The following is a 21,917-nucleotide window of genomic DNA, read 5'->3' on the forward strand; positions in this document are numbered from 1 at the left end:
TATGTATCAAATAATTCGAATGAAAAATGCGAAGTTTCAGATACTTTTCTCAGTGCTGCTTAATTGGCTCTGGCCGAGTTTATGGCATCGCCGTGCCCTGCGGACGCGGCTGCTTAAGTGCCTCGGCATCGGCGGCATCGGTGGCATCGATGGCATCGGTGGCATCCACAACAATCAGTCCGGAGGAGCCCGGAAACCTGTTAATCATCGGGGGCAGGAGAGCTGGAGCAACTGGATGAGATGAGATGAGGTGGAACGAGACGGATTCGGAATGGGAGAGGAATGCTTTCGCTTGTCATGGAGCGCATTAGGCCCAGATAAATGACCAGCAGGAAACGGCCATTCCAAATTCGCACAAATTCAAATGATATGCCAAAAGATTCGGAGCTTGTCGGGCTGCTGCCCCATATACATACATATAAGCACACACATATCCTTATCCTGACGCAGGAGGAAGGCCCAAGGAGCTGCCGAGGCAACTGTACCCGGAGCCAAAGTCATTTGACAAATGCCAATTGACGGGCAACGAAGACGGCGCTCCAGAACAACAAACAAAGCCCCACCAAACGGAGATAGGAAAAAATTCATTTCTGATTGCCAAATGAACGAATGACGAATGACGAATGACTGATACCGGACTGAATCGGAGAAATCGGAGGACAAATCGGATGGAGATCGGGGGTCGGATACGGATAAGTAATGGGGCCACCAGTCGAGCGGGAGTTTGTCAATGTGATAAATGCCGTTTTAAGTCCCGAATAATGATTCGCAATCGGTATCCCGCAGATTGCTTCAGATTTTTCCGAGAACAGGAACTCTCATTTTTAAGAAAATTATTTCGTTTTGAAAACAACATCTTTTTCTATATAAATATATTATTTCGTGGCAAGGCTCTCACATATACATTGAATTCGCTTGCGATCCCAACCAGAAAAGTGGGAACAAGTCCATAAGAATTTTATGGTACGAGTAGTCCTACTAATAATAAAATGGCCATGGATAGAGTACTCCCCCACCTTCAATTGATTCGTCACCAATTTATTCATATGCCACTTCAAAATCCGATTAAGATGAGTTGAGTTATGGAGTTCAGAACTTCAGCCTTGGGACATTTTTTAATGTTTTGGAACTTCTACAACATACATTAGAAAAATTACAAAAGAATGTAAAAAAAGATAGAATTCTGTAGTCAACGGCACCGACTATCAGATACCCGTTACTGAGCTAGTAGAAGTGCGAAAGAAAAGTTTCATAGTTTTCTGGAATATCGGTCAAAATTGCGAAGAAAATTAAGAAATTAAAAAGAAAAGAATGTAGGCGTGACGTTTTCGGACAATCGATAGAAAGTATCGATAGCCAACCGATTCAATGAAATGTAATCGTAATTTATTTAGATATTGGAATCATTGGAATCAAGATATTGGTTCAAAATGATGTAAATGTGTGCTATGTTCTTAAGCTCGTAGTAACTTAAGATAAATATTTAAGTGAAGCACAGCCAATTAAATGGGACATAAGCACACAACAGATTATTGAAGTGTAAATTCCTTAAGCCCATATAAAATAATCTCGTTCCCAGTGTCTCCATTAAAACACATTTAAATATAGGAGGTGGCATTCCAGTCCAATTAGGAGATATTAATTGTGTCCCAAGCACACGCTTAATTTCGTTGGGGATTACAAATCGAAGCGTTCCAAATCAAAGCAATGCCACCATAATGGTATCCTCAGAATGTCCTTTTCAAGGCGAATGACAGGCTGCGCCGGCATCTTTTGCGGATTTTCAATCACTTTTTACACGTTTTTAATAAATGGCCGGGACTTGGGCTTGGGGCTCCTTTGAGCTGCTGGGATCTGGTTGGCCAAGGGGATGCGCCTCGGAGGAGCCCCTTGACATGGCGGACCTCCCCGGGGATGGCTTCCTTCCGCTACACAATGCTGCGGAATTCGACATTGACCATCATTCATCATTAAATTGTTTCGCTAACTGTTTTCAACAATATTTTTTCGGCGTACGCGTGCTGACAAGCCGCTTCCTGCCGTTTTTCCAGCGCTCACGAAATTTGATGAATTTCTTTTTTATTCATTTCTTCCCCGGCACAAAAACTTACTTCCTTTCCTTTCCTTTCTTTTATTTCATTTTTTGTGTGTTATTTCAGTTCTGGCTGCCCGCTCCTTCAGTTCCTTGTGTCTTACAACATTTTCTAATCAGTCAGCGTCCACGTCCGCTTGAAATTTTTTGCGGTCTTCCTTCGATTTTCCCTTCATCCATTTCCATCCACTTTTTGGTCCACGGCGCCATTTCGATGCGGGTCCACCAAAAAAGATGCTGGCGAGTGGAAAATCGTTGGGGAAATGCATAAAGCGGCTGGCGACTTGGGAAAGAAAAGCCTCTTTTTACCATTTCAACTTGCTGGAGCTGCGGTTTCAACATGTATGGCCGTTCCAAGTCGATTGGTATGCTAACCAAGTTTGGTTCAAAGCAGAGGTGTGATATGATCTAATCTATAAAGAATAAGTAATACTATAAACCCTTTAAGCAAAGTGAGTGAGTAAAGAGTGTGTTTGCTTTCAAAATCAGCTAGACAGCCGTGCACGTACAATGGTTCACTTCAAGGGCTTGCAATCTTAAAAGATAATGCAATGTAGCCCAGTGTCTCGACGGTGAGGTACCGCTTGCTCTGTTAAAGACATGCATGCCCAATAAAAAGAGCAGTGGTTAATCATAATGTCACATTCCTTCCAGCGATCGCAGCATACTTTGCACCGTGCGAGTAAGGGGTACGACTAAGTGCGCTTCCAAGTTAGTAAGGCCATGAGATGGGCTGCCTATATAAAGCCCTCCTGTGCCATTAGTTCCCATAAGTTCAGTAAGTGGAGCACCATGCGAGCGGTTTCGGCTTCAGTGCTACTCATCCTAGTCGTCTGGGTGTCCAGCTTCGGCGAATCAAACGCAGATTGCTGCTGGACCAGGGCGAAACTGATCTTCACAATGGGCAACGGATCGTGCGGAATGGTGAATGCCAGGTCCACCAGATACGGATGCGAAATCACTGTTTGCGCAGATGGAATGGTGCTGGTGGGCTCATACTGCGGAAAAGGCTCTTGCAACTTGTTTGGCTGCTTTTGTCGCGGGGGCTGTCGGCGTGGAAACTTTGGCGAGTCCTTTGTGGAAATTAATAGGAGGTATGAGATCAACCTGATAAGCACCCAACTGAAGATGGCTAATGTAACAGACACGGAGGCTTAATTGCCGACCCCCAGAGTCACCTGTCAATTTGTAGTATTTATGATTGATTATGTGAACATATTTCAAGCTACGCATGCAATTTGAGGCACTGCTAACTTTGAGTATAATAAAAAAGTAGTTTGGTTTGGGAACTCCATTTTTGCCATTTGCTATTATGGCTGCCATAGTTTGAAACCTGCAATTATACCTTAGATACATGATTACATTCAGTAGTGGATCTTGCCCGGAAGGAATATAGGTAAGGACGAAATCTGCGTTTTAGGGGCAGCTCACATGGTGAAGTTTCAGCATCCCAGTTGGAGTTATCACCTTACCATTAAGTTTGCATTATCCCCTCACTGGGCAACTGGGCGACCTTCTGACCCGGAGAACCAATCAGCGCCAGCCAATCGCTTTCGGCTACAATCCGAATATCTAGCATGTATCTCGTTATGACGCCCTCTTAGCGGTAAGCGTCTCAAAGTTTTGGCCCACTGAATGGGCTCGCAAAGAGCCATAAAACAGCCGCTAAGCAGAACTTTCCGCGGGGCGCGGACGGCCAAAGTTGGCTTTATGCCCGTGGCATAATCAAGGATCAGTGGAGGCAGGCACCAGGAGCAGGACGAGGAGCGACGAGGACTACGTGTCCACAAAGTGGCGCTCCGCAGGGAAACTGGGCGTGGACGTGGGCGCAGAGAAATGATAATAATGCTCGGGTCAAAACAATATAAATGCAAATGCAGCGGCGCTGGCTGCGCAGTCGGCGGCGACTCAGCGCCTTTTGCAGTCCTGCAACGCATTTTAATCAGTTGGCAGTGGAAATCCGGCTCCGAATCCAACTGCAGATCCCCCCTCCCAACCCCGCGCTGCCGCGGAGCAGTGTCCTGGCCCGTCCTGAATGCCAAGTGCGACGTCAGCGGGGGACAGTTTATGAGTTTATGGCGCGAGAGGCGCGAAAAGTTTACGCCTGCGGCTCGCAGGGGGAGTGGCAGTGGCGTGCACTCGGAGAAATACTCGGGCAGATGGTAACTAGTGCTAAACTTCGTTTGGGATTGTGACACAAGTAAATTTGCCTCGCAACAATTTCCCTTTTAGCCAACTACGTGGCGTAACAACTACGTTTTCCTTGCAGTGTGCTTTCCGGATGTGGAAGGTGTCCGGCTGGGCCAGCAGCACCTGTTGCCCGCCCATAAATCATAACTCAATTGAGTGGGCGTGGCAGCGTGCCCGCAGGAAAAAGGGCGCGGTATCAAATGGAATTGATTGCGAACATGCCAAGATTGCAGCAGCTTAAAAAGAGTTTCGCCAGTTTTCGGTTTTCAGTTTTCAGTTTTCAGCTTACCGAGTCCCCGAGCCCGTAAATCAATCGTTGGCCGGGATAATTCCCTCTGATGCGATTAGCCAGCCACTCCCGGAGTTAATCGGACCAGCCGGATCCAGGGAAATCGGACTGCGTGCCGGAGTACTCAAGTATCCGGGTATCCGGGTATCTGGGTATCCTGGTATCCGGGTATCCCAACTGGGTTATGGGGAAAGCGCGTGGATGCACGGCTCCAAGGCGCCGAAACTCGCTTTTCTTATTAACTAATTAAGGCAGCTGCCAAGCCAGATGCTGCCACATTTACCCCGGCATGTGTGTTGCCAATTTAACGCTCCGGCTTTGTCGTCGCTTTGTGTCTTGCCGCCGACAGCCCCCCTTTTTTTGGTTTTGGTCGGGAAAATTGCATTTCCATTTGCCTGCAGCGGGCGCAAGTTGCAGCTGGAGAACCCACACCACTTACCCATTTTAATGAATTGCCAAAATCGCACAAATGCTAAACGAAAATTCAATTTGCAGATATAACAACAAGCTGGAGAAAAGCCTAAGTCGAGTCGGGAGCGGCGGCAATACCCTCGGGAAAATCGCTTTTACTAGTTGGATGATGGCACTCATCCAAAATAAAAAGCACATTTGTTTTTATACATAACTGTGTGCTCCCCATGTTTATTATATCTAATATACCTCAACCTATTTGAGTACGGGTAATTTAAGTAATTTGTTATTGGAAAGTTAATGACTTTTCGCACTAGGGAAAACACGAACTATTAACACGATAATATTACATACCAAAGCAGCCAATTACTGGGTAGAAAAGCCACCGCGACGGGCTTTTGCGATAGCAACAATAAATAAATTGCACATTTGCGGACGTCGACGCCTTTGCAACTCTGCCGGCAAATTGCCGTTGATTGAATTTATGTGTGTCAGGGGGAGTGGCAGAGCAGGGGGCGTGGCTCACAAACACAGGGGCACAAAGATACACAAAAGACTCTGCATGCTTCATTATTTCTGTGGCTAAATTAAAGGATAATAGATTTATATGCTCGCCTGGGCCCGAACCGAAATCCGTAAGATACACACAGCCGCGCACGAGTATCTGCCAGATGCACAGATGCACAAATGCAAGTGCACACACTGGAAACCAGGGTTACCAGGGTTAAGTACAAAGCAGCCATACAAAATACGAGAAATGGCGAAATATGCAATGTAACGAGATAAGTGATACCTATTACCACCAGCGACTTACGACTGCCAACAGATTCGGCACAATAACCAATACAGCCCAGTTTTGACCTCTAATAGTTTTTTGCTAATGTGGAAACTGTTTCCCAGCTTCAAGGAGCAGAAGAATACTACAAAATAATAACGAGAAATAACGAGCGTGGTGCTGTTGTGTTGGCCTCGGCCAAGGAATTTCGAATGAAAAATATCTGAAATATCAAAATGCTTGTGTTGACTTTTCCGCCCTGCCCCGCTTTTCTTTGACTTTCCCCTGTTCAGGCGGGATATTTTCCTGCACGACAAAAGGACGACCAAGTAAAGCAAGCAGAAAAGGACTTTAGATGCTTTGTAAACTAGAGGATCTTCCAGCTATCCCTATTGTATCTGTAAGTTCATTTTTAGTGTATCTTTTGCTCTGATTATTCATTTGTACAGTCGATCATAACGACAAAATCACGCGAATTTGTGGATTTAACATTCTGCAGTTCATATATTAAATATTCCATTGAAACGCGCCAAGTAAAAAGAACAATTTAATGCCTTTTCGCTGGATTAGCAGCCGTCGTGAGTCACCTGCCATCCATTTAAAATACTGCCGGAATAAATTGGAATGGCTAAGGATAATTTAACATATTAGCATATTTTACGTAGCATACTTTTCAGCCTTGACCGCACTTTTGGCGCACTGGCTAAAACCGCACTACAGCTTACCGCAATCCGGCCACATGGAGTCGACCTCTGCTCGTCCAGTCCCAGTTCCACTGCCAATCCCTTGCCCGATCCCCATCCCGATCCCTGGCCCGAAATTCACTTGAAGAGTGAACTTAATTTTTGCTAATTTCTGCTGTTGTTGCCTTCGCCTGCTATTCGGTCGTTAGGCAAATGATTAAGTAATTGCTCTGGCTCAAAAGGAGGCGGTCCCGGAACTGGTTTGTTATTGGGGACAGGAACAGGGGGACAGGGTCGCCGGCTCATGACCATCAGTGGCTCATTAGCTGGGGCCGAGCGAGGCGAAAAGGCAAAAAATTGGGAAGAAAGGCAGCCTGCTCCAAATGAGCGGAGGAATTACACGGAATGAAGAGTGGCAAATGGAGTGGAGGAGCGACTTTAAAGCGGAAAGGATCACGGAGAGGGGCGCTCGGCGGTCGGCGGTTTTATTGCATAAATTAACTTGGCCAAACACAATTTCGCAATTATTCTGCAATTAATAATTAATGTGGCCGCTGTCCGAGAACCGCAGGGTGAATGCTCAGCCACGGAGGACGGGGCCAGCCTGGCCAAATGTCGAGGCCCAAGGCCCTTAAACGGCTTTAAGCCCCCCTCCGCGGAGGCTTCGCACTTGAAGCATTGCGGTGGAGTTGTCCTCGATGTCCTCGATGCTCTCGTTTCACGGTGCTCAGCTTCCGGATCTGCTCGCCGCCGTCTGTCACTTCATTACTGTCACATGATAACTGGAAGTTGTGGAGCCCTGCCCTTGGCTTTAAGTGGCTTTCACCTTGACGCCCACTAGCCGCCACCGCCCCCGCCCCCGACCCCGCCCAGCAATGGGTCCATAAAAAAGGCGATACGCGCCGGCCACAAGGGAACTCATTACGGCCAAGTCCGGCCAACAAGTCACATCTCCGGAGTGGGAGGCGAGTGTTTGTGTCCATTTGGCGTACGTTTTATGAGGACACATGCCCTCGCCAAACACCCCGTGCAATTGTGTTCGCATGTGTGTGGAAACGGAGGGTTGCACGGGTTGGATACCCTGTAAAAATGTAAAAATCCGCTGCTACTACTTCGTCAATATAATTTAGTAGTGGGATATTTATAAGATACAAGATGCAAAGTTGCAGTTTCAGTTTTCGGTTTCCCTAAACCAGGCTAAGAATATTCCAAAGGAACTAACTTGCTCAGAGTGAAGTAGCTTGGTAGGAGGGTTAAAAGCCCAAGCCACCCGAGTCAATCGCTTCCGAGGGTGCGGAGGAGCAGCATCCGCATCTCCAAGACGCATTCTGGGCATTATTGGAAATCGTGCGCTTCGTTAGCGGCAAATATGTTGCAAAGTAGCCCCAGACAAGCAGAAGCAGCCCCCCCTGCCTCTTCGATTTTCCTCTCCGATATTGACCAAGGAAAAGCGAGCGCTGAAAGCCTACTTCGACGAGACTCGCCACCACTTTTCCTGTGCCCGACAGTTTTCTTGGGCTCCGACATCTTAGACGCTCCTTGCTCGACTTTCCGCCCCCAATCCTCCCCTGAAAACGGAATTTCCGCCTCCCAGACGACTCTTTGTGCTCATGTGCGTCTTTCGGCTTGGGCTTTGTTGCCTCGAAGCTTATCATTTATTGCTGCTGATTGCTTTGGCTGTCCACCCAGCCACCCATCCACCCAGCCACCCCCTTTTTGGCCACCCACCAAAGGACACCCTCTTCGGATTTTGCATATGCATATGCGTAGCAAACGAATGAAACGAATGCGGGAAAAAAGTGCCAATAAAGAAATTTAATTTAATTTCCAACTTTGAGATATTTGGCCCCCTTTTGTGAATGGAAATCGAAACGCATTTGTCAGCAGTTCGCATTTCAACTTTTGCGCCTTTAAGTGCAATTTTCAAACATTTTGCGGCAGCTTAAATGGTTGGAAAGGAGGCGGAATTGGGGCCTTAAACACGGCTAAGCATTTACATATGTTTATAAATTTGCACAAGAAGAAGTTCCCCTTTTGGGTTCGGATTACAACGTTTTTTTCATGTCATTTAAGTTGTGGGGCAGGGGAATGGAACACTGAAAGTTACGAGTTTAAAGAAAGCGAGGATATTATTAAATTTCCGCCAATCACTGTGTATTTTTTGTGTCTGTTTCACTTAAAGAATTAACATAATACTATTGCTTACGGATGAATTTGGCATCTTCCAAGTAGCACACAGCAGCTTTTGATGGATGCATAGAAATAACGAGATTTTTGTAGTAGCTGCTCGGCATTTTCCCTATATAAGTCGACTCTGGGCGGGATGTCAGTCGAACTTGCCCAGATCTAAGGGCACCTACTCGCTTTCAGTTCCAGTTTCTAAGTCGACGGAGCACGGAAAAACAGTTTCGAGTTGCATCAAGATTTGGAATATTTTTGCAGTTGTGATTGGTGAGTGAAAAGCTTCCGTTTGCCGGCAAACGCAGCGTTTAACCCAGCCATTTCCCCATTTTCCATTTTCCCATCTTTTTCACTGCCGGCGCAGAAATTGCCAGCGATTTTTATCATTCTAAATGGACGAACAACAAGGACGGCGGAGTGGGCCACAAAAAATGGTGAAATGTTGAAAAAAATGTGTGGCGCAGTCAAGTGGCGGGCATTTAATGCCCATTTTGTAGCCGTTGTTGTTGCGATCTCAAAGGCGGATTTGCATTATAATTTATTGCAGTGCCTGCATACGCTTTGTCCCTGTTTTCCCGCCGCTTTCCCACTTTCCTCCGCGCGCTTTTTGCTTTGGCTAATTTCGATGCCAGGGCGCCGATAAGCGCCGCATTTCTTTAAATGAGTTTTCCCCGCCAAGTTTTTCCCCCCGGGGAAAAGTTTCAAGCAAAAGGCGCTGAAAAGCCCGCGCTTAATCCCTGACGCCCCGCCAACATTTATAAATTATTAATTTTCCCCCCTCACATCGCCCTTCCCTACTCCCTTTTTTTGTTTTGGATGCTGGATTAGTGGCAGTTTATTCATATGTGGTTCAAAGCAGCCAAAAGAACAAAGAGCCGGCTTAAACTGTCTCTTGTTTTTATTAGTCCAAAAGCCGCGCTGCAAAGCCAGCCAACCACCAACCCCAAAACCACCCACCCATTCCACCCACTCACCCACCCAGAAGGTGAATGCGACACGTAGCTTATTAGCGGCGACAGCAAAACTTTCATCAGTTGGCGTAAGCCCGGTTCTGGGAAAAACGTTCCAAACCCATAAAGAACAGTTTTCAATAGCCGGCAAATCCGGGAAAATCAATGCAGCTGCAACTGCGATTTACTGAAACGAAACTAAACGAAGGATTAAATACCCTTTGAGCAAAATATACGTGGCTCTTGCAACGCCAAAAACTCAATGCCATAAACTATTCATCTGGTATCTCGGATAGATTACATGTGTGTAATTCATAAGTTCCCAGATACAGTTCTCAGATTGTTGCGTACGGATTCATTTGCAGTGCGTGGAACAATGCAAATAGCATTCGGATTACAAAAGCGCTCAGAGTATCTGCCAAGCTAGAAACTCCCATTAAACTGAACACAAATTTCAAAATAACAACTTAATATTCTGGACTAATTGACATGCGGTGTTTGGCTCTCATTTCTAAACGCGAAAGGCCGAATAAAACGCATAATTAAAGCCGTTTCATTTTTATAGCTTGTGCTATTCGATATTAGGACAATGGGCATTTCGCATTTCGCAAATATAAAGTCCAATTTGATAGGCACCTGTTTCCCTGCCGAAATCTGTGGCCGATATAGCCTGCAAGGCAAATTGTTAGATTATTAAGTAACCCGATGCTCAAAGCTTAACAAGCAAAAGCCCATGCTAATGATGGGCGGCCAGTGGGCGGGATATCCTAGCGACGAGCAGGGCGGCAGGTCCTTGCCCGTCATAATTTGGCCAGAGATGTGGCTGCCGCCATTAAATCGGAGCCACAGACCTCGATCTGCTGACCGCAGAAGCCACTCCCGCAAAAGTGTCAATAATGTGGCCAAGAAGGACGAGCTGGGAGCTGGGAGCTGGGAGCTGGGCGCCAGCTGGTGTCCTTAGCCTGGCAAACAATAAAATATTCAAAGTTTATAATGTAAATTAACCCAGAGCTGCCTGATGTCCTGTCCCCATGAATACACAATACACATGTCCCCCGGAAATTTGTGGGTCGCACTGCCAGCCCTTTGGCCCCATCATTTGTGATATCCTTGGGCCTCCCAAGGATTTGCCTGGCCCTCATCCGACCAGCCGCTCCGCACTGTTTGGCTAATCAAATTTTATTGGGCCACTGAGTGGTGGGCGTGGCAGCTAGCTAACTTGGCCCCGAGAAATTGGTCAATAGCCAACTATATTTTAATGGGCCTAATCTTAGTTGCACGCACATTTCTCGCCAAGCTTCTGCTGGCTGATCGAGCACTAATTTTACTTAATAATTGAATATTCATCTTGGGAACCAATGAATGCTGAATAAAGCGCTACACTTCTGAAAAACTGCTGGCCTTCCCAACTAATCCATATCTCTAATTACTGGGTCGCATATTAACTGGCTGACTGATGTTTGGGGCAGATATCTCGCCTATGAGTCGGGCCCCACTTGCAAATTGACCTTTGATCGCGGTCAGCTCCGCTTGGCCATCTTCCTTCCTAACTAGCCGCTTATTCATCAGAGCTCCGAGGGCCGAAAGCCGGGGAATGATGAATGCCCCCAGCAAATCGGATGAGATGCGAGCAACTGGAAGAGCCATTTCGGTGGAGACGGCGATGGCGATGGCGGTGGCGGTGGACTCCAGTGGTCACATGCCACAGCCCGCTCAAGTGTTGCTGGGACGTAAACATCTCCAGGCCCACATGAAATGTCATCTTTCATTAGATTAACGATTGTTCCAGTGGCTGCTGGTTGGATGGTGGGACGATGCTCGGAGTGGAGTGGAGTGGGGGGCAGGGCTGCGTCCAGTGGGAGAGCGCGCTGCCCGAAATCAAATCTTCAACAATCTGTTCTGCCAAATGCCTCCGCACACGCAAAGAGGGGCGGAGGTGGAGGGGCGGGGTGCCCGGCATATGGCTCCCCGCAAAAAAGTGTCAAGTGCGTGGGGCAGAGGCGGCGGAGTGGGCGTGGGAGGTGGGCGGTGGGCGGTGGGCGGCGGGCCGGAATGAGCCTATGGCGCCAGGAACAAAACCAGGATTGGGGAGCCAGGACGACTGTCAACTTGAGCCTGACAAAGTATTTGCGGCTTGCCAGTCATTTTTCGTGTTTGTGGACAGGGGCAGAGATTGTGTGTGTGCACTGGTAAAAATTCTAGTGGACTTCTTTGGGAGTGTGCGCACCGCATATCACATCATCAAGTTCTTAACGAACTGCTGGCCCCTCACACATTTGCATGCCATGCTATGGAAAGGACACTCTTTTTCTTGAAGTGTGCCTATTTGTTGAAGGCGAATGAAATTGGTAGTGGGTTTGAGTTGAAGAGTCAGCAGGAATAAAAGCAAATGAGGCTTGAACCAAATGCAAATTAATATGTGGTGCTGCAGGGCGGGATTCCCGACCATAATTCTGCCAAACTGACCTCGTCTCTTTTCCAGGCGCCACCCAAAGCAAAATGTCCCAGGAACCGAAAAAGACTCCTGTTACCGGAATGGATGGAGTGGCCGAAGGCACCGTGGCTGCCATGGATGAAATAGCCCAGAAAATGGACACTTTTGAAGACACTCTGGCGCCCAAAACTGAAGTATTCCAGCAGCTGAACACTGCATCACACTTGGCCGGAGTATCCCAGACCAAACTAAATCCTTCAAATGAATTACCACAAATATTCAGGGCTGCCGAGAAGGATGCATATACTGCAGAAAACACTAATGTCAATGTTCTTCAAAAGGCCCCCACCTCGGTGGTGATGGTGGAGCAACCAAATACCATCATCGAGCTGGTGGATCTTTATGTGCCACCTGCGTCCGTGGCGGCCAGCAATGGGATCCTCCTGAACAGCCGCATCAGCCGCCCGTTTTTCCCCATTCCAGTGGCCCAGCATCCTGAATCCCAGGGCGAATCCACGCCCAAGCCGGCAACAAAGGGCCGCAGGCGTGGCCCGAAGCCAGGTCCACCTAAGCCACGGCCTGCCAAGCGTCGTCGCGCCGAGACGCCGCCTCCACTGCCGCCGCCACCGAACTTCCTGGCGCACTGCATCAATCCGCTGGAGAACGAGATATATCCCAAGGTCATTGTCCAGCCGGCCCATCAGCCCTGGGTGCTGCGCAAGGATCTCCATGATGGAGCTCCCAAGCCGCGGCCGCCGCTGCCGCCGCCCCCGCCCCCGCCGCCTCCAGCTCCCAAGCCTGCTCTCAAAGTGGAGGTCAAGGAGGTGGTGATTCCCATCAGCGGAGCGCTGAACACGCCCACCACGCAGTCCCAGCCCCTGGTGGTCAGCGCCCATATTCGCGAGAAGCTGCAACTCTTTGGCCCGGACGTGACCATCTCGCTGGTCAACAATCAGGTATCCTCGTACTTCAAGGCGGTCAGGCAGGAGGCCGATGGCCACCAGCGGCAATTGATCTTTACCGCCGCACAGCTGCTCTCCTTCAGTGCCGCCCAGTACGGCAATTGGCACCAGATGGTGCCCATCCAGATGCTCATGATGAAGCCCTCGCCGGCCATGCTGTCCCACTACTTTCCCGGACCCATGGGTCAGATACTGGTCAACAAATTGTTTCCCAATCAGCAAGCGCTTTTCCAGCCCCCCCCACTGCCCTTCAAGCCGCCCACCGTCCGGCCACCACAGCCCAAAAAACGCGCTCCTAGGCCCAATCAAACCTATCTACATCCTGGCAGGCCGCCAGTAGCGAAGCACCTTGCTCCTCCTGCTCGTGCTGCTGTGCCTACTGCGGCTCCTGCTCCAGCTCCAGCTCCAGCTGCTACTCCAGATCCAGCTCCAGCTCTAGCTCCAGCTGCAGCTGCAGCTCCAGCTCGTTCAGTTACCCCCACTCCGACAACGACTGCGGCCAGCAGCCCGCCAAAGTCACCAGAGCAGAGTGCCCCACTAATCACTGTGCCCTCCATCCTCAGGCGCGAGTCCCAGGTGAAGCTGCGCCTGGCGCTGGAGGCGAGGAGGGCCAAGGTTAGGAAGGAGGCAGAGGAGGCGGCGGCGGCCAAGTTAAATCTGAAGAAAGCCAAGGAGAAGGACGAGTCGAAGGATGTGAAGGATCTGGACAACTAGGACCAGGAAAATAAAACAAAATAGCACACGCAGAACATAAAGAAATTCACCAAGTAAAATCTCACCGCAAGAAAATAGTTCCAAGAACACAATTCAAAAGAATATTATGCGTTGAATATCCTGTTGAATGATTCGGTCAACTCAACGCCAGGAAATGGAATTCGGAACATTTTTGAAACAAATAAATCATCCAAACGTGACTCAGAAGGGCACTCCAATGTAAACATTCGCAAAATCTGTCACACATGGCACAGATTACTTGGCATTCCAAAGGACTCATCAAACAAAAATGGTCATGCTAATTGGCTTTGAAAGGGCCACCAAATAAAAGGGTTGTAATCTCTTTGTCACTAATTGCCCACCGATGTCAATACCTCATTATTGACTGCGATAATTGCCGGCTCGAAGGCCAAATCAAATGACCCACAAATTAACCAGTTCGTTTGACAGTTAAGCCTAATAATATTGCTTACTTCTAACTTGCTAAATTAGTCACATAGTGTAAAAAAAAATGTATAAATTAGATTGCAGTGCTCAAGTTGTTCCTGTGGGCACGTAGGTGGAAGCACTATCTCCCTCCAACTTGTAGCTCAAACACAAGCCGGAGTAGCTGGCTGGCCAGTGAAGGCACCGCCTAATCGGCAGCCCACCGGGAGCCACTCGAGGCCCCCGTCTGGGATGCTCACTCCTGCTTCACTTGGAAGGCCTTCGCCTTGGGCATGGCCACCGGCAGCGAGCGGTCCACGTAGGCGAAGTTGTCCACCACGCTGGAGGACAGGATGCCACCCATCACGAGCAGGGCTCCGGCGATGCCAATTTTCGACCACATGCTGCTTGCTCACGGGAAATCGGGACGAGTGTCGAGTGACGAGTGACTACTACTCCGGGTGCGGACTGGAATGCGAGGCGAACGCGAGTGGAGCTTTTCGCACTATGCGCGGGACGCACACTTCGCATGGGGCCTTATATACACTATCGCAGAGTGGAATCCCAGAGTGGGAGCCCCGCCGCATAGAGCCAGCTGAACCAGAACCCGCGGGAAGCTTTGCCCGTGGACGTCCGATGTGCCGCCGGTCACGTCGGCCAGTCGCCTCCGGGCTCCACGGCCAGCGGGAAAGCTCCCAGAAAACACCGCTCGTCGATGCACTTCCTTCGCCGCCGCCAGTCGTGCGATTATCGACTCATTAGATAAGAGCGATTCCCACTTCGATGGCGAAAGCTCTAGCATATGTGCGAATAGCTGCACTGCGAGAAATTCGGCTGAATGCGGGACACTAGTTCCTTTCTTGGATCTCAAAATAGAAATATGGATGCGTGCCTTATATGATGGAAAAATCCTGGTGACTTTTTGATTCCGGAACCAAACTGTATTGCTTCACAAGCAATTCCAAAAACTAGTGCTTTTAATGGAGTGTGTATCCCTAATGTTCCCTTTTCCAGCCTCAAGTTTTTGAGATTTTTTTAGATAATATAATACAATAAATATAATAAAATTATGCAGTTGTATTGACCGTAAGTCATAGATCACTATTCAAAGAACCAGTGAAATCAAAAGGTTTTTTTCCAGTCCGTTACTTTGTTGCGTGGAAGTCGCATCGTTCCGAAAGGCATCCGAGTTTTTCTCAGTGCGCAAGTAATATACTCGTGTCTGCGCCAATCTGATATTTTAATATTTAGCAATGTTTTGTTTGTTTACCCGCGGACCGTGTTTATAGCAATGTTTATCAAGAACGCCTAATCTTGGAATGGGGTGCGTCACTATCCAAGCAATTTGCGCCTAAACACGAATACATTTGTTGGGCAAATTTGATCGCCGATTTCGCTTTCATGTTTGCACTTCAAATTACACAAACCGGAGGGCCCTAGTTGTTGTTTATCTTTAGTTTTTGCCATACTTAAACTAACTCCGCCGACTGGCAGGAAAATTAACAGCTAAACAAACTAAAATAACTTTCGCTAAGCACTCGCGATTAACTGCGAAAATTCTACCCCGGCGATTTACAATCGGCACTTTTTTACGGCAGACTTTCCTCAATAAAATGGGAAATGGGAATGCATCAGCACAAAGCAAATGCCATGAGGTGAAATCATTTCCAAATGTGTCGCCAATTCGCATTACCGTTTGTGTACTTGAATCTTATGCAAGTGTCTGGGATTTGTAAAACGCCTTCGTCACTAATTGTTCATTAGAGATTATGAAGATTTCTAGTCAAAACTTTACGACCACTCGTATGCACAAACATATTTGCGAATTTAAATGTATGTACAATGACTAGTTACAAAAATATTAGTTTTTGTGGTTTCGAAGCTTTGTTCTTATGAATATTTCATTTCAGTTGTAATACTGTAATTCACTGTTTTTATATTGAGATGGGCACCACTAGCTTTAGCTTCGTAACAATTTAATGATTGGGTATACATGGTAATGTATCAAAAAAATAAAACATATGATAAGAGATAATTATACAAATTGATTATACAGCTGCATGCTAGACATAATACATCGATTTTGGATCAGCTGAGTATAATTGAGTTGATAACGTGATAACCGAGCACAGCGATTCGCAATAATTCTCTTGATTGAACGTGCTCATTTTTCGCGAGCGTTTCCCGCCCTCGAATTTGGCCATCTTCAAACTAAATGTCTGCAATATTTTAGCCAAGAGGACGGACTGGCCAGGAAGGGAGTGGGGGGGTGTCTGCCACGCTTTTAATCGCTGCAACAACAACTAATAAACTATGTTTAAATATAGCCCCGCAGATAACAACAACAAATTGCCGCGGAAAACCCCCACTTTTCCGCACCTCCCCTCAGCTATTTACGCGCAAAATTAATCGAAGCCCATAAAGCAGCGTAAACAAAGACACCCACAGATCGGGTGTGTGTATGCACATATTTACACTCGTACCCATATAGATGTATAGTCGTATATGTATGTTTATGTATATAAATAAGTATATATCTATGGGTGGCTTGGCGAACGGCTGACATCGTCGCATGCAGATAAACAGACATTAATAATGGAAATATTTGGTCCTACGAGCGCACAACTCGGGGGCGGGCTGCGCGGACGGGGGCGTGGCACAGCCAAACAGATTGCCAACATTTGTAATTCCAGCAGCTCTTTGAACCAACTACCTATGCACTGGTAAAAATGAGCTATAATTAGGCAATTTAAATTTGCGTGAGTCTGGGTTACGAAGGCGAAAGACCGCGTAGTGACGAAGCGCGCCCGAGGAAGGCGACTAACATGTGAAGACGAAGAAATGTGGTTGTCCGATCACAACGACATGCATTTTCGGGAGAAAATGAAAATGTTGCAAGGGCAATCGTCACTAGTATCTCATCTCGATGAGAGACGTTTTTGCTCAGTGTGAGCAAACTTAATAATCTAGAGATGCAGGGCTTCGTCAGGGTGGTACGGTACACATGTGCATTGTGACAGGATCTGCTGAATGGCACCCACCGTTGTCCTGGTGACGCCAACTATGCATTCAAAAGGGGTCTTAGTTGTTAGCAATGACGGCGTAAAAATAAAATATTCAGTGGAAAACGAGGTAAACATCATTACACCGCTCGGCTTAACGCTTTTAATGCTAAAATTAGACCGCGACATTCGCATAAATAATTGGGAATTTACTCCCCCCAGCGCCCTTTGAGTTCTTAACCTGCAGTATGAGTGATTAGGTGGTCACAAGTGCTCCATTGAATTTTAAGATTTGCCGCATTACCTGGACTGAGACCATCTGCGTAAACTGCTAATATATTCTTTCCTGCTGAAGGGAACGAAGGGTTATCAGTCGCTGAGTAAAGCCCCTAAACTGCTTAACACTGTGCGCCGGATTCGGAGCCCTTAACCCATGTCTGCCCCCCGTTTGATTGGCGACAAGTCCGCAGGCAGCAGCGAACTCAATCGACTTCCGGTTGTGCCAATTTCGGTCTCAGCCAAGACATTCGCGCTGCCTTTGCGAGACCGAAGCCTAAACCACCGAGCCACTGCACCACTGCTCCACTGCTCCACTGCACCACCCACCCATCCATCCAAGGGCTGAGTATTTGCCTGTTCGCTTGCATTTCCTTCCGGCTGGCCCTCATACGCCGGCAGTCGGCGGAAAATGGAAGGAAAACCTGCTGGCTGCAGGGAAAACCTCAAGTAAACAGGCAGCCGACTAAACCATGGCCTAACCCAACAACATGCTGCAGCCCGACCCTCCGCAGTCACTCATCCAACACCATTTTCTTTTCCACAAATTGAATTCTCGCGCGCGCATTTTCATTTGCCACACTCGTCTGTGTGTTTGTTTGTTTGTTAATTTTCGCACAGGAAAATTGCATCAGCTGGGGGGTTTCCACAGCTCTGGTTTTTCTACTGTTTCGCCTCGGTTTTTCTTTTTTAGCCAGCCGCAACAGGAGAAATGCGCGACCACATACCGCATGTGGGCGCAGGTGCGAAGGCAAGGGGCGTGGCAGTGGAAATCGCTGGAAAATCCAGCAGATCGATAGATAATCAACTAATGATTGCGTGCAGAAAGTACAGTACAGTACAGCATTTATTGGCGAAGCGCAAGCTTTTAAAAGCCCAAACAGCTGAAACTGTTTTTACTGAAACAAAGATTAATGTATCTATAAGTACTGTGGGCTATTTTGTGCTGGAATGCATTTCGTTACCACGAGTTCTCAGATCAATGACTTTGAATGATTATTCCCGACTCGTGTCCGACTGTCATTATGCCGATAATCTCAGTTGTTATCTATGAAACCGGCAGGCGGCGCAAAATCAGGGTGTTGAATTTGAATTTATTGGCAAATTTTGCGTGTCTAATGCACTGTGACCTGCTGCACTTTGTCGTTGTGGGTGTGCACAATTAAATTTTCAATGTAATTTCACGCGCAAATGCCTTCAATTGCCGGCGGAACCCCTCCTGGAACCCATCTCCATCTGGGGTCCTAATATACTGCTCCTGCTCGGTGGGCTCGCCACTCAGATCTGCATTGGAATACAGATGAGGTCACCCACTAGGGCACAGCAACTCACATGGCTTGAAAGGATGCCAATTGGCTAGCTGAACCAAGTTAACAAAAGAGTTGGGCCACATATTACCGAAGTACTGCAGGATACTTTCCTCGAATCCTTGGGAAATATGAAAGGCATTAGCATGGGTTTTGTTATCAAGGTGACCCATTTGTTTATATTTTCTATTCAATACTCAAAACTATGTTAATCGAATGAAGAGCTGGTTCTATTGTATATATAATAACTCGAATTTTGAGCTATTCGTTTATTCGATTATGCTATGCCACAGCTATGGAACATCCCAATTTGCAGTGCTATTATTGCGAACGCCATAGTGAAACCTGCGAAGCGGCATAATCATTATAATCGCGTTGACACTACAGGCGAACGCCTGAGCGTGCGAGAGGGACGGCGGGAGTGGGCGAAAGAGACGGCAGACAGCGAAACGCATCGGGGGCAAAAACACTTTTATGGCCACCCACCCATTCTTTTTGTCGCCGGTGCCGGCGCGCGATTAGCGATTGCTTATCAATTAACACACTTGGCCAGCTATCAAAGTGGATGCCTCAAAGGCCTCGTCGATAAGGCGAAATAAGTCGACCGAACTTTGCCAAGCGGCTTAAGGCGCCCATTGGAAATTGTGGGCGGGGTCGCGTCGGCGGGCGATTGCAAGTCAAATGCGGTGTCGCCTTGGCAGCGCAGTAATCATGGCTTAATGGTCGGTTATTATGATGCGGATACAGATACAGATACAGAAACAGATACATGTGCACGTATGTAGCCACTTGCGCGGAATAAGCCAAGGTAAAGTGAAGAGGGTTCCGCTGGGCTGCCTTCTGATTGGGCTGCGAACTGAAATAATTATAATTGAAGCACAAACAATCAATGGGTACCAAACGCTGTTCTATTTGAATACCGAGCCCCAGATTTGGCACCCCTACTTCCATACAGCAGCTATAATCCTTCAGTAGATTGTCACCTTATGGGATAGCCTATAGTGCCCCGCAATCTTTGTTTACTCCAAAAGATCCAGAGATACTCCAAGATACTCGTACTCTTCTGCGGAAAATCGGAAAACGACTTTTGCCAAATATTCGATATTTCGAATGGGAGTTTTCATCATAACTTCCATAAAAATGATCACTAAAATTAAAGAATAACAGTTTTGAGCAGCTAATTACCAACGCAAACCATCCCTATCACTTTTTGATGGATTTGGAAAAATTCATTTTTTTGTTTTTTTTTTGTCATTTTTTTAAGGACTAACATCATCAAAATTTTCAAAAAATGGCAAAAAAAAAAAGAATTCCCATTTTTGAACACAGTTCGGTTGGGAATTTGAATACGAGTTCAACGATGTATAACTTTTCATATTCAGACAATTATTTTTAAAGTTATGGCCAAAAAACTGATTTTTTAGGTCGGTAAATCGGAAAAACGACTTTTGGCAAATATTCGATATTTCAAATGGGAGTTTTCGTCATAACTTCCATAAAAATTATCACTAAGATGAAATAATAACAGTTTTGAGTAGCTCATTACGAACGCCAACCATCAGTATTTGACGAATTTGGGAAAGTACAATTTGTTGTGATTTTGGGCATATTTTTCAAGGGGTAACATCATCAAAAATTGAAAAAAAAAAATGTTGTTTAATTAAATTCTCATTAAAGCCGATTTTTAGACACTACACTCGCTGGGCTTTCGTTGGCGTGAAATAAATACATTTCCGGCCGCTTTGGCGGAAAACAAAGGGCAACGCCTGTGTATTATTTTTCAGCCACCCTGCGCCCACGGAAAAACCCGAAGCGAGAGCTATACACCGCCCACCGCCTACCAAACACCACCCACCAAACACCACCCACCACCCACCGCCCACAGAAGGGGGGTGGGGGTGTGTGCTATGAACTGAGCGCGTTGTAATGTGCGTTAATAAATTTGATTTTAGATTCTCTCTCGAGCCATCAACTTTAAAGTGCCGCTCAGCCAGCCCGCCGCCCCAAACACCACCCATCGCTCCAGCGCCACTCCAGGATCTCGTTTTTATCAGTTTAATGGGCGGGTCGTAATGCAATTTGGGCCCCACCACGCCCCGCGGAAGCCACTGTCTCTGCTGCTGTGTAAAGCAATTTTGATAAATTTATGTGGAATACGCTTTCATGATAAGCTAATTAAATTCAATCGCTGTAACCAACTTGCCCAAAAACCGAAATGCCACTCCCCTTTCTTCAGCCCCTCGATTTCGGTTTGGTTAAAGCTCAGCTCATTGTTTTCGTATCGTTGCTTGAACTGAAGTGGCCAAATTAGCGACAGGCGACTGATTTTTGGCCAGCGGCAAAAATTTAAACTATTACCCTGAATCAGTTGCACATTACGTGCTTTGCAACTAATCCTAAAAGACGGCTTAGCTCGCTAATAAATACGAATATCGAATCAGTTTCCATTACGTATTTGCACTTAGGCGTAAGCCCTGGTCAAAGCGAAAGCTTTGTGGCAGTAATTTACAAAACTTACTGTCCGAGATACATTGCCAATATAACAGGTGAGTCTTGTGAACATAATTTGCCTGATGCACTGCGAGCTCTGACGCTAATTGCACATTGCTGGGCCATGAAAAATGCATGTTTAAAATCAGTTTAAAGCACTGCCAATTAGCAATCGCCAACTAAGCCAATCCGCAGTGCATGTCGCGATATGTAATGGAATGGAACATGATTTCGCAGATACTATCTGGCTAATGGCACTCTGGTCAGTGGGAAAATCGGTTGACGATTTGGACAAACATTGTGTAAATTTTGTGGAAATACATGCACCATTAACATAATTATAATTAGGCCCGACAAGCGAATTAAATTCAATTTTCATTGTTTTTAATGAAGAATGCGGATGGGAAAAAAACGGAAGAGCGGCAAGAGCGGCAAAAGCGGAAAATGCGCAAAAGCGGAAAAACACGACCACATCAACATATTTATCGCATTTAGCCCGCTCCGTGTCTTGTTGCATATGTTTGGGCGTTCATGCGTGAGCCCGATTTGCATATCGAGCGCCGAGCACAAGGACAACGGCTATAAATCGGGCCTAATGGCACTCGGGACGGGAATTATATTTTAAAAGCGCTGAAACCTTAAATTGTACGGCACAATTAAAAGCCTTTTCAATGGCGGTAGCTGAGCCGCCGATGAGTCGGGCTTTGAGATCATTTGTTGGCTGCCACAAACCAG

At 47.0% G+C, this 21,917-nt stretch overlaps 3 protein-coding genes across 3 annotated transcripts; 2 read left to right on the forward strand and 1 right to left on the reverse strand.

The window, feature by feature from the left end:
* Nucleotides 1–2,869: 2,869 nt before the first annotated feature.
* LOC6550469 (protein Diedel) lies at nt 2,870–3,386 on the forward strand. The gene has a single exon (XM_001977695.2). It carries the CDS (start codon nt 2,885–2,887, stop codon nt 3,248–3,250), a length of 366 nt encoding a protein of 121 aa, XP_001977731.1. The 5' UTR covers nt 2,870–2,884; the 3' UTR covers nt 3,251–3,386.
* Nucleotides 3,387–11,168: 7,782 nt separating this feature from the next.
* LOC6550470 (formin-like protein 7) lies at nt 11,169–13,681 on the forward strand. The gene is made up of 3 exons (XM_001977696.2): nt 11,169–11,301; nt 12,054–13,331; nt 13,413–13,681. The coding sequence occupies exons 1-3, from the start codon at nt 11,169–11,171 to the stop codon at nt 13,679–13,681; spliced, it is 1,680 nt and encodes a 559-aa protein (XP_001977732.2).
* Nucleotides 13,682–14,119: 438 nt separating this feature from the next.
* Nucleotides 14,120–14,622, reverse strand: LOC26526009. Its single transcript, XM_015155943.2, has one exon. It carries the CDS (start codon nt 14,508–14,510, stop codon nt 14,364–14,366), a length of 147 nt encoding a protein of 48 aa, XP_015011429.2. The 5' UTR covers nt 14,511–14,622; the 3' UTR covers nt 14,120–14,363.
* Between the last annotated feature and the right edge of the window lie 7,295 nt (nt 14,623–21,917).

The sequence above is a fragment of the Drosophila erecta genome, unplaced genomic scaffold, assembly GCF_003286155.1.
Source record: "Drosophila erecta strain 14021-0224.00,06,07 unplaced genomic scaffold, DereRS2 tig00000126-arrow-pilon, whole genome shotgun sequence".
Lineage (NCBI taxonomy): Eukaryota > Metazoa > Arthropoda > Insecta > Diptera > Drosophilidae > Drosophila > Drosophila erecta.

What these genes read in the sequence shown, in the direction of transcription:
- LOC6550470 (XM_001977696.2), top strand. Translation starts at nt 11,169, where the DNA reads ATGAATGCCCCCAGCAAATCGGATGAGATGCGAGCAACTGGAAGAGCC. An exon ending in CGCTCAAGTGTTGCTGGGAC is followed by an intron (nt 11,302 to 12,053) that starts GTAAACATCTCC and finishes TCTCTTTTCCAG; the next exon opens with GCGCCACCCAAAGCAAAATG. An exon ending in GCACCTTGCTCCTCCTGCTC is followed by an intron (nt 13,332 to 13,412) that starts GTGCTGCTGTGC and finishes CTCTAGCTCCAG; the next exon opens with CTGCAGCTGCAGCTCCAGCT.
- LOC6550469 (XM_001977695.2), top strand. Translation starts at nt 2,885, where the DNA reads ATGCGAGCGGTTTCGGCTTCAGTGCTACTCATCCTAGTCGTCTGGGTG.
- LOC26526009 (XM_015155943.2), bottom strand. Translation starts at nt 14,510, where the DNA reads ATGTGGTCGAAAATTGGCATCGCCGGAGCCCTGCTCGTGATGGGTGGC.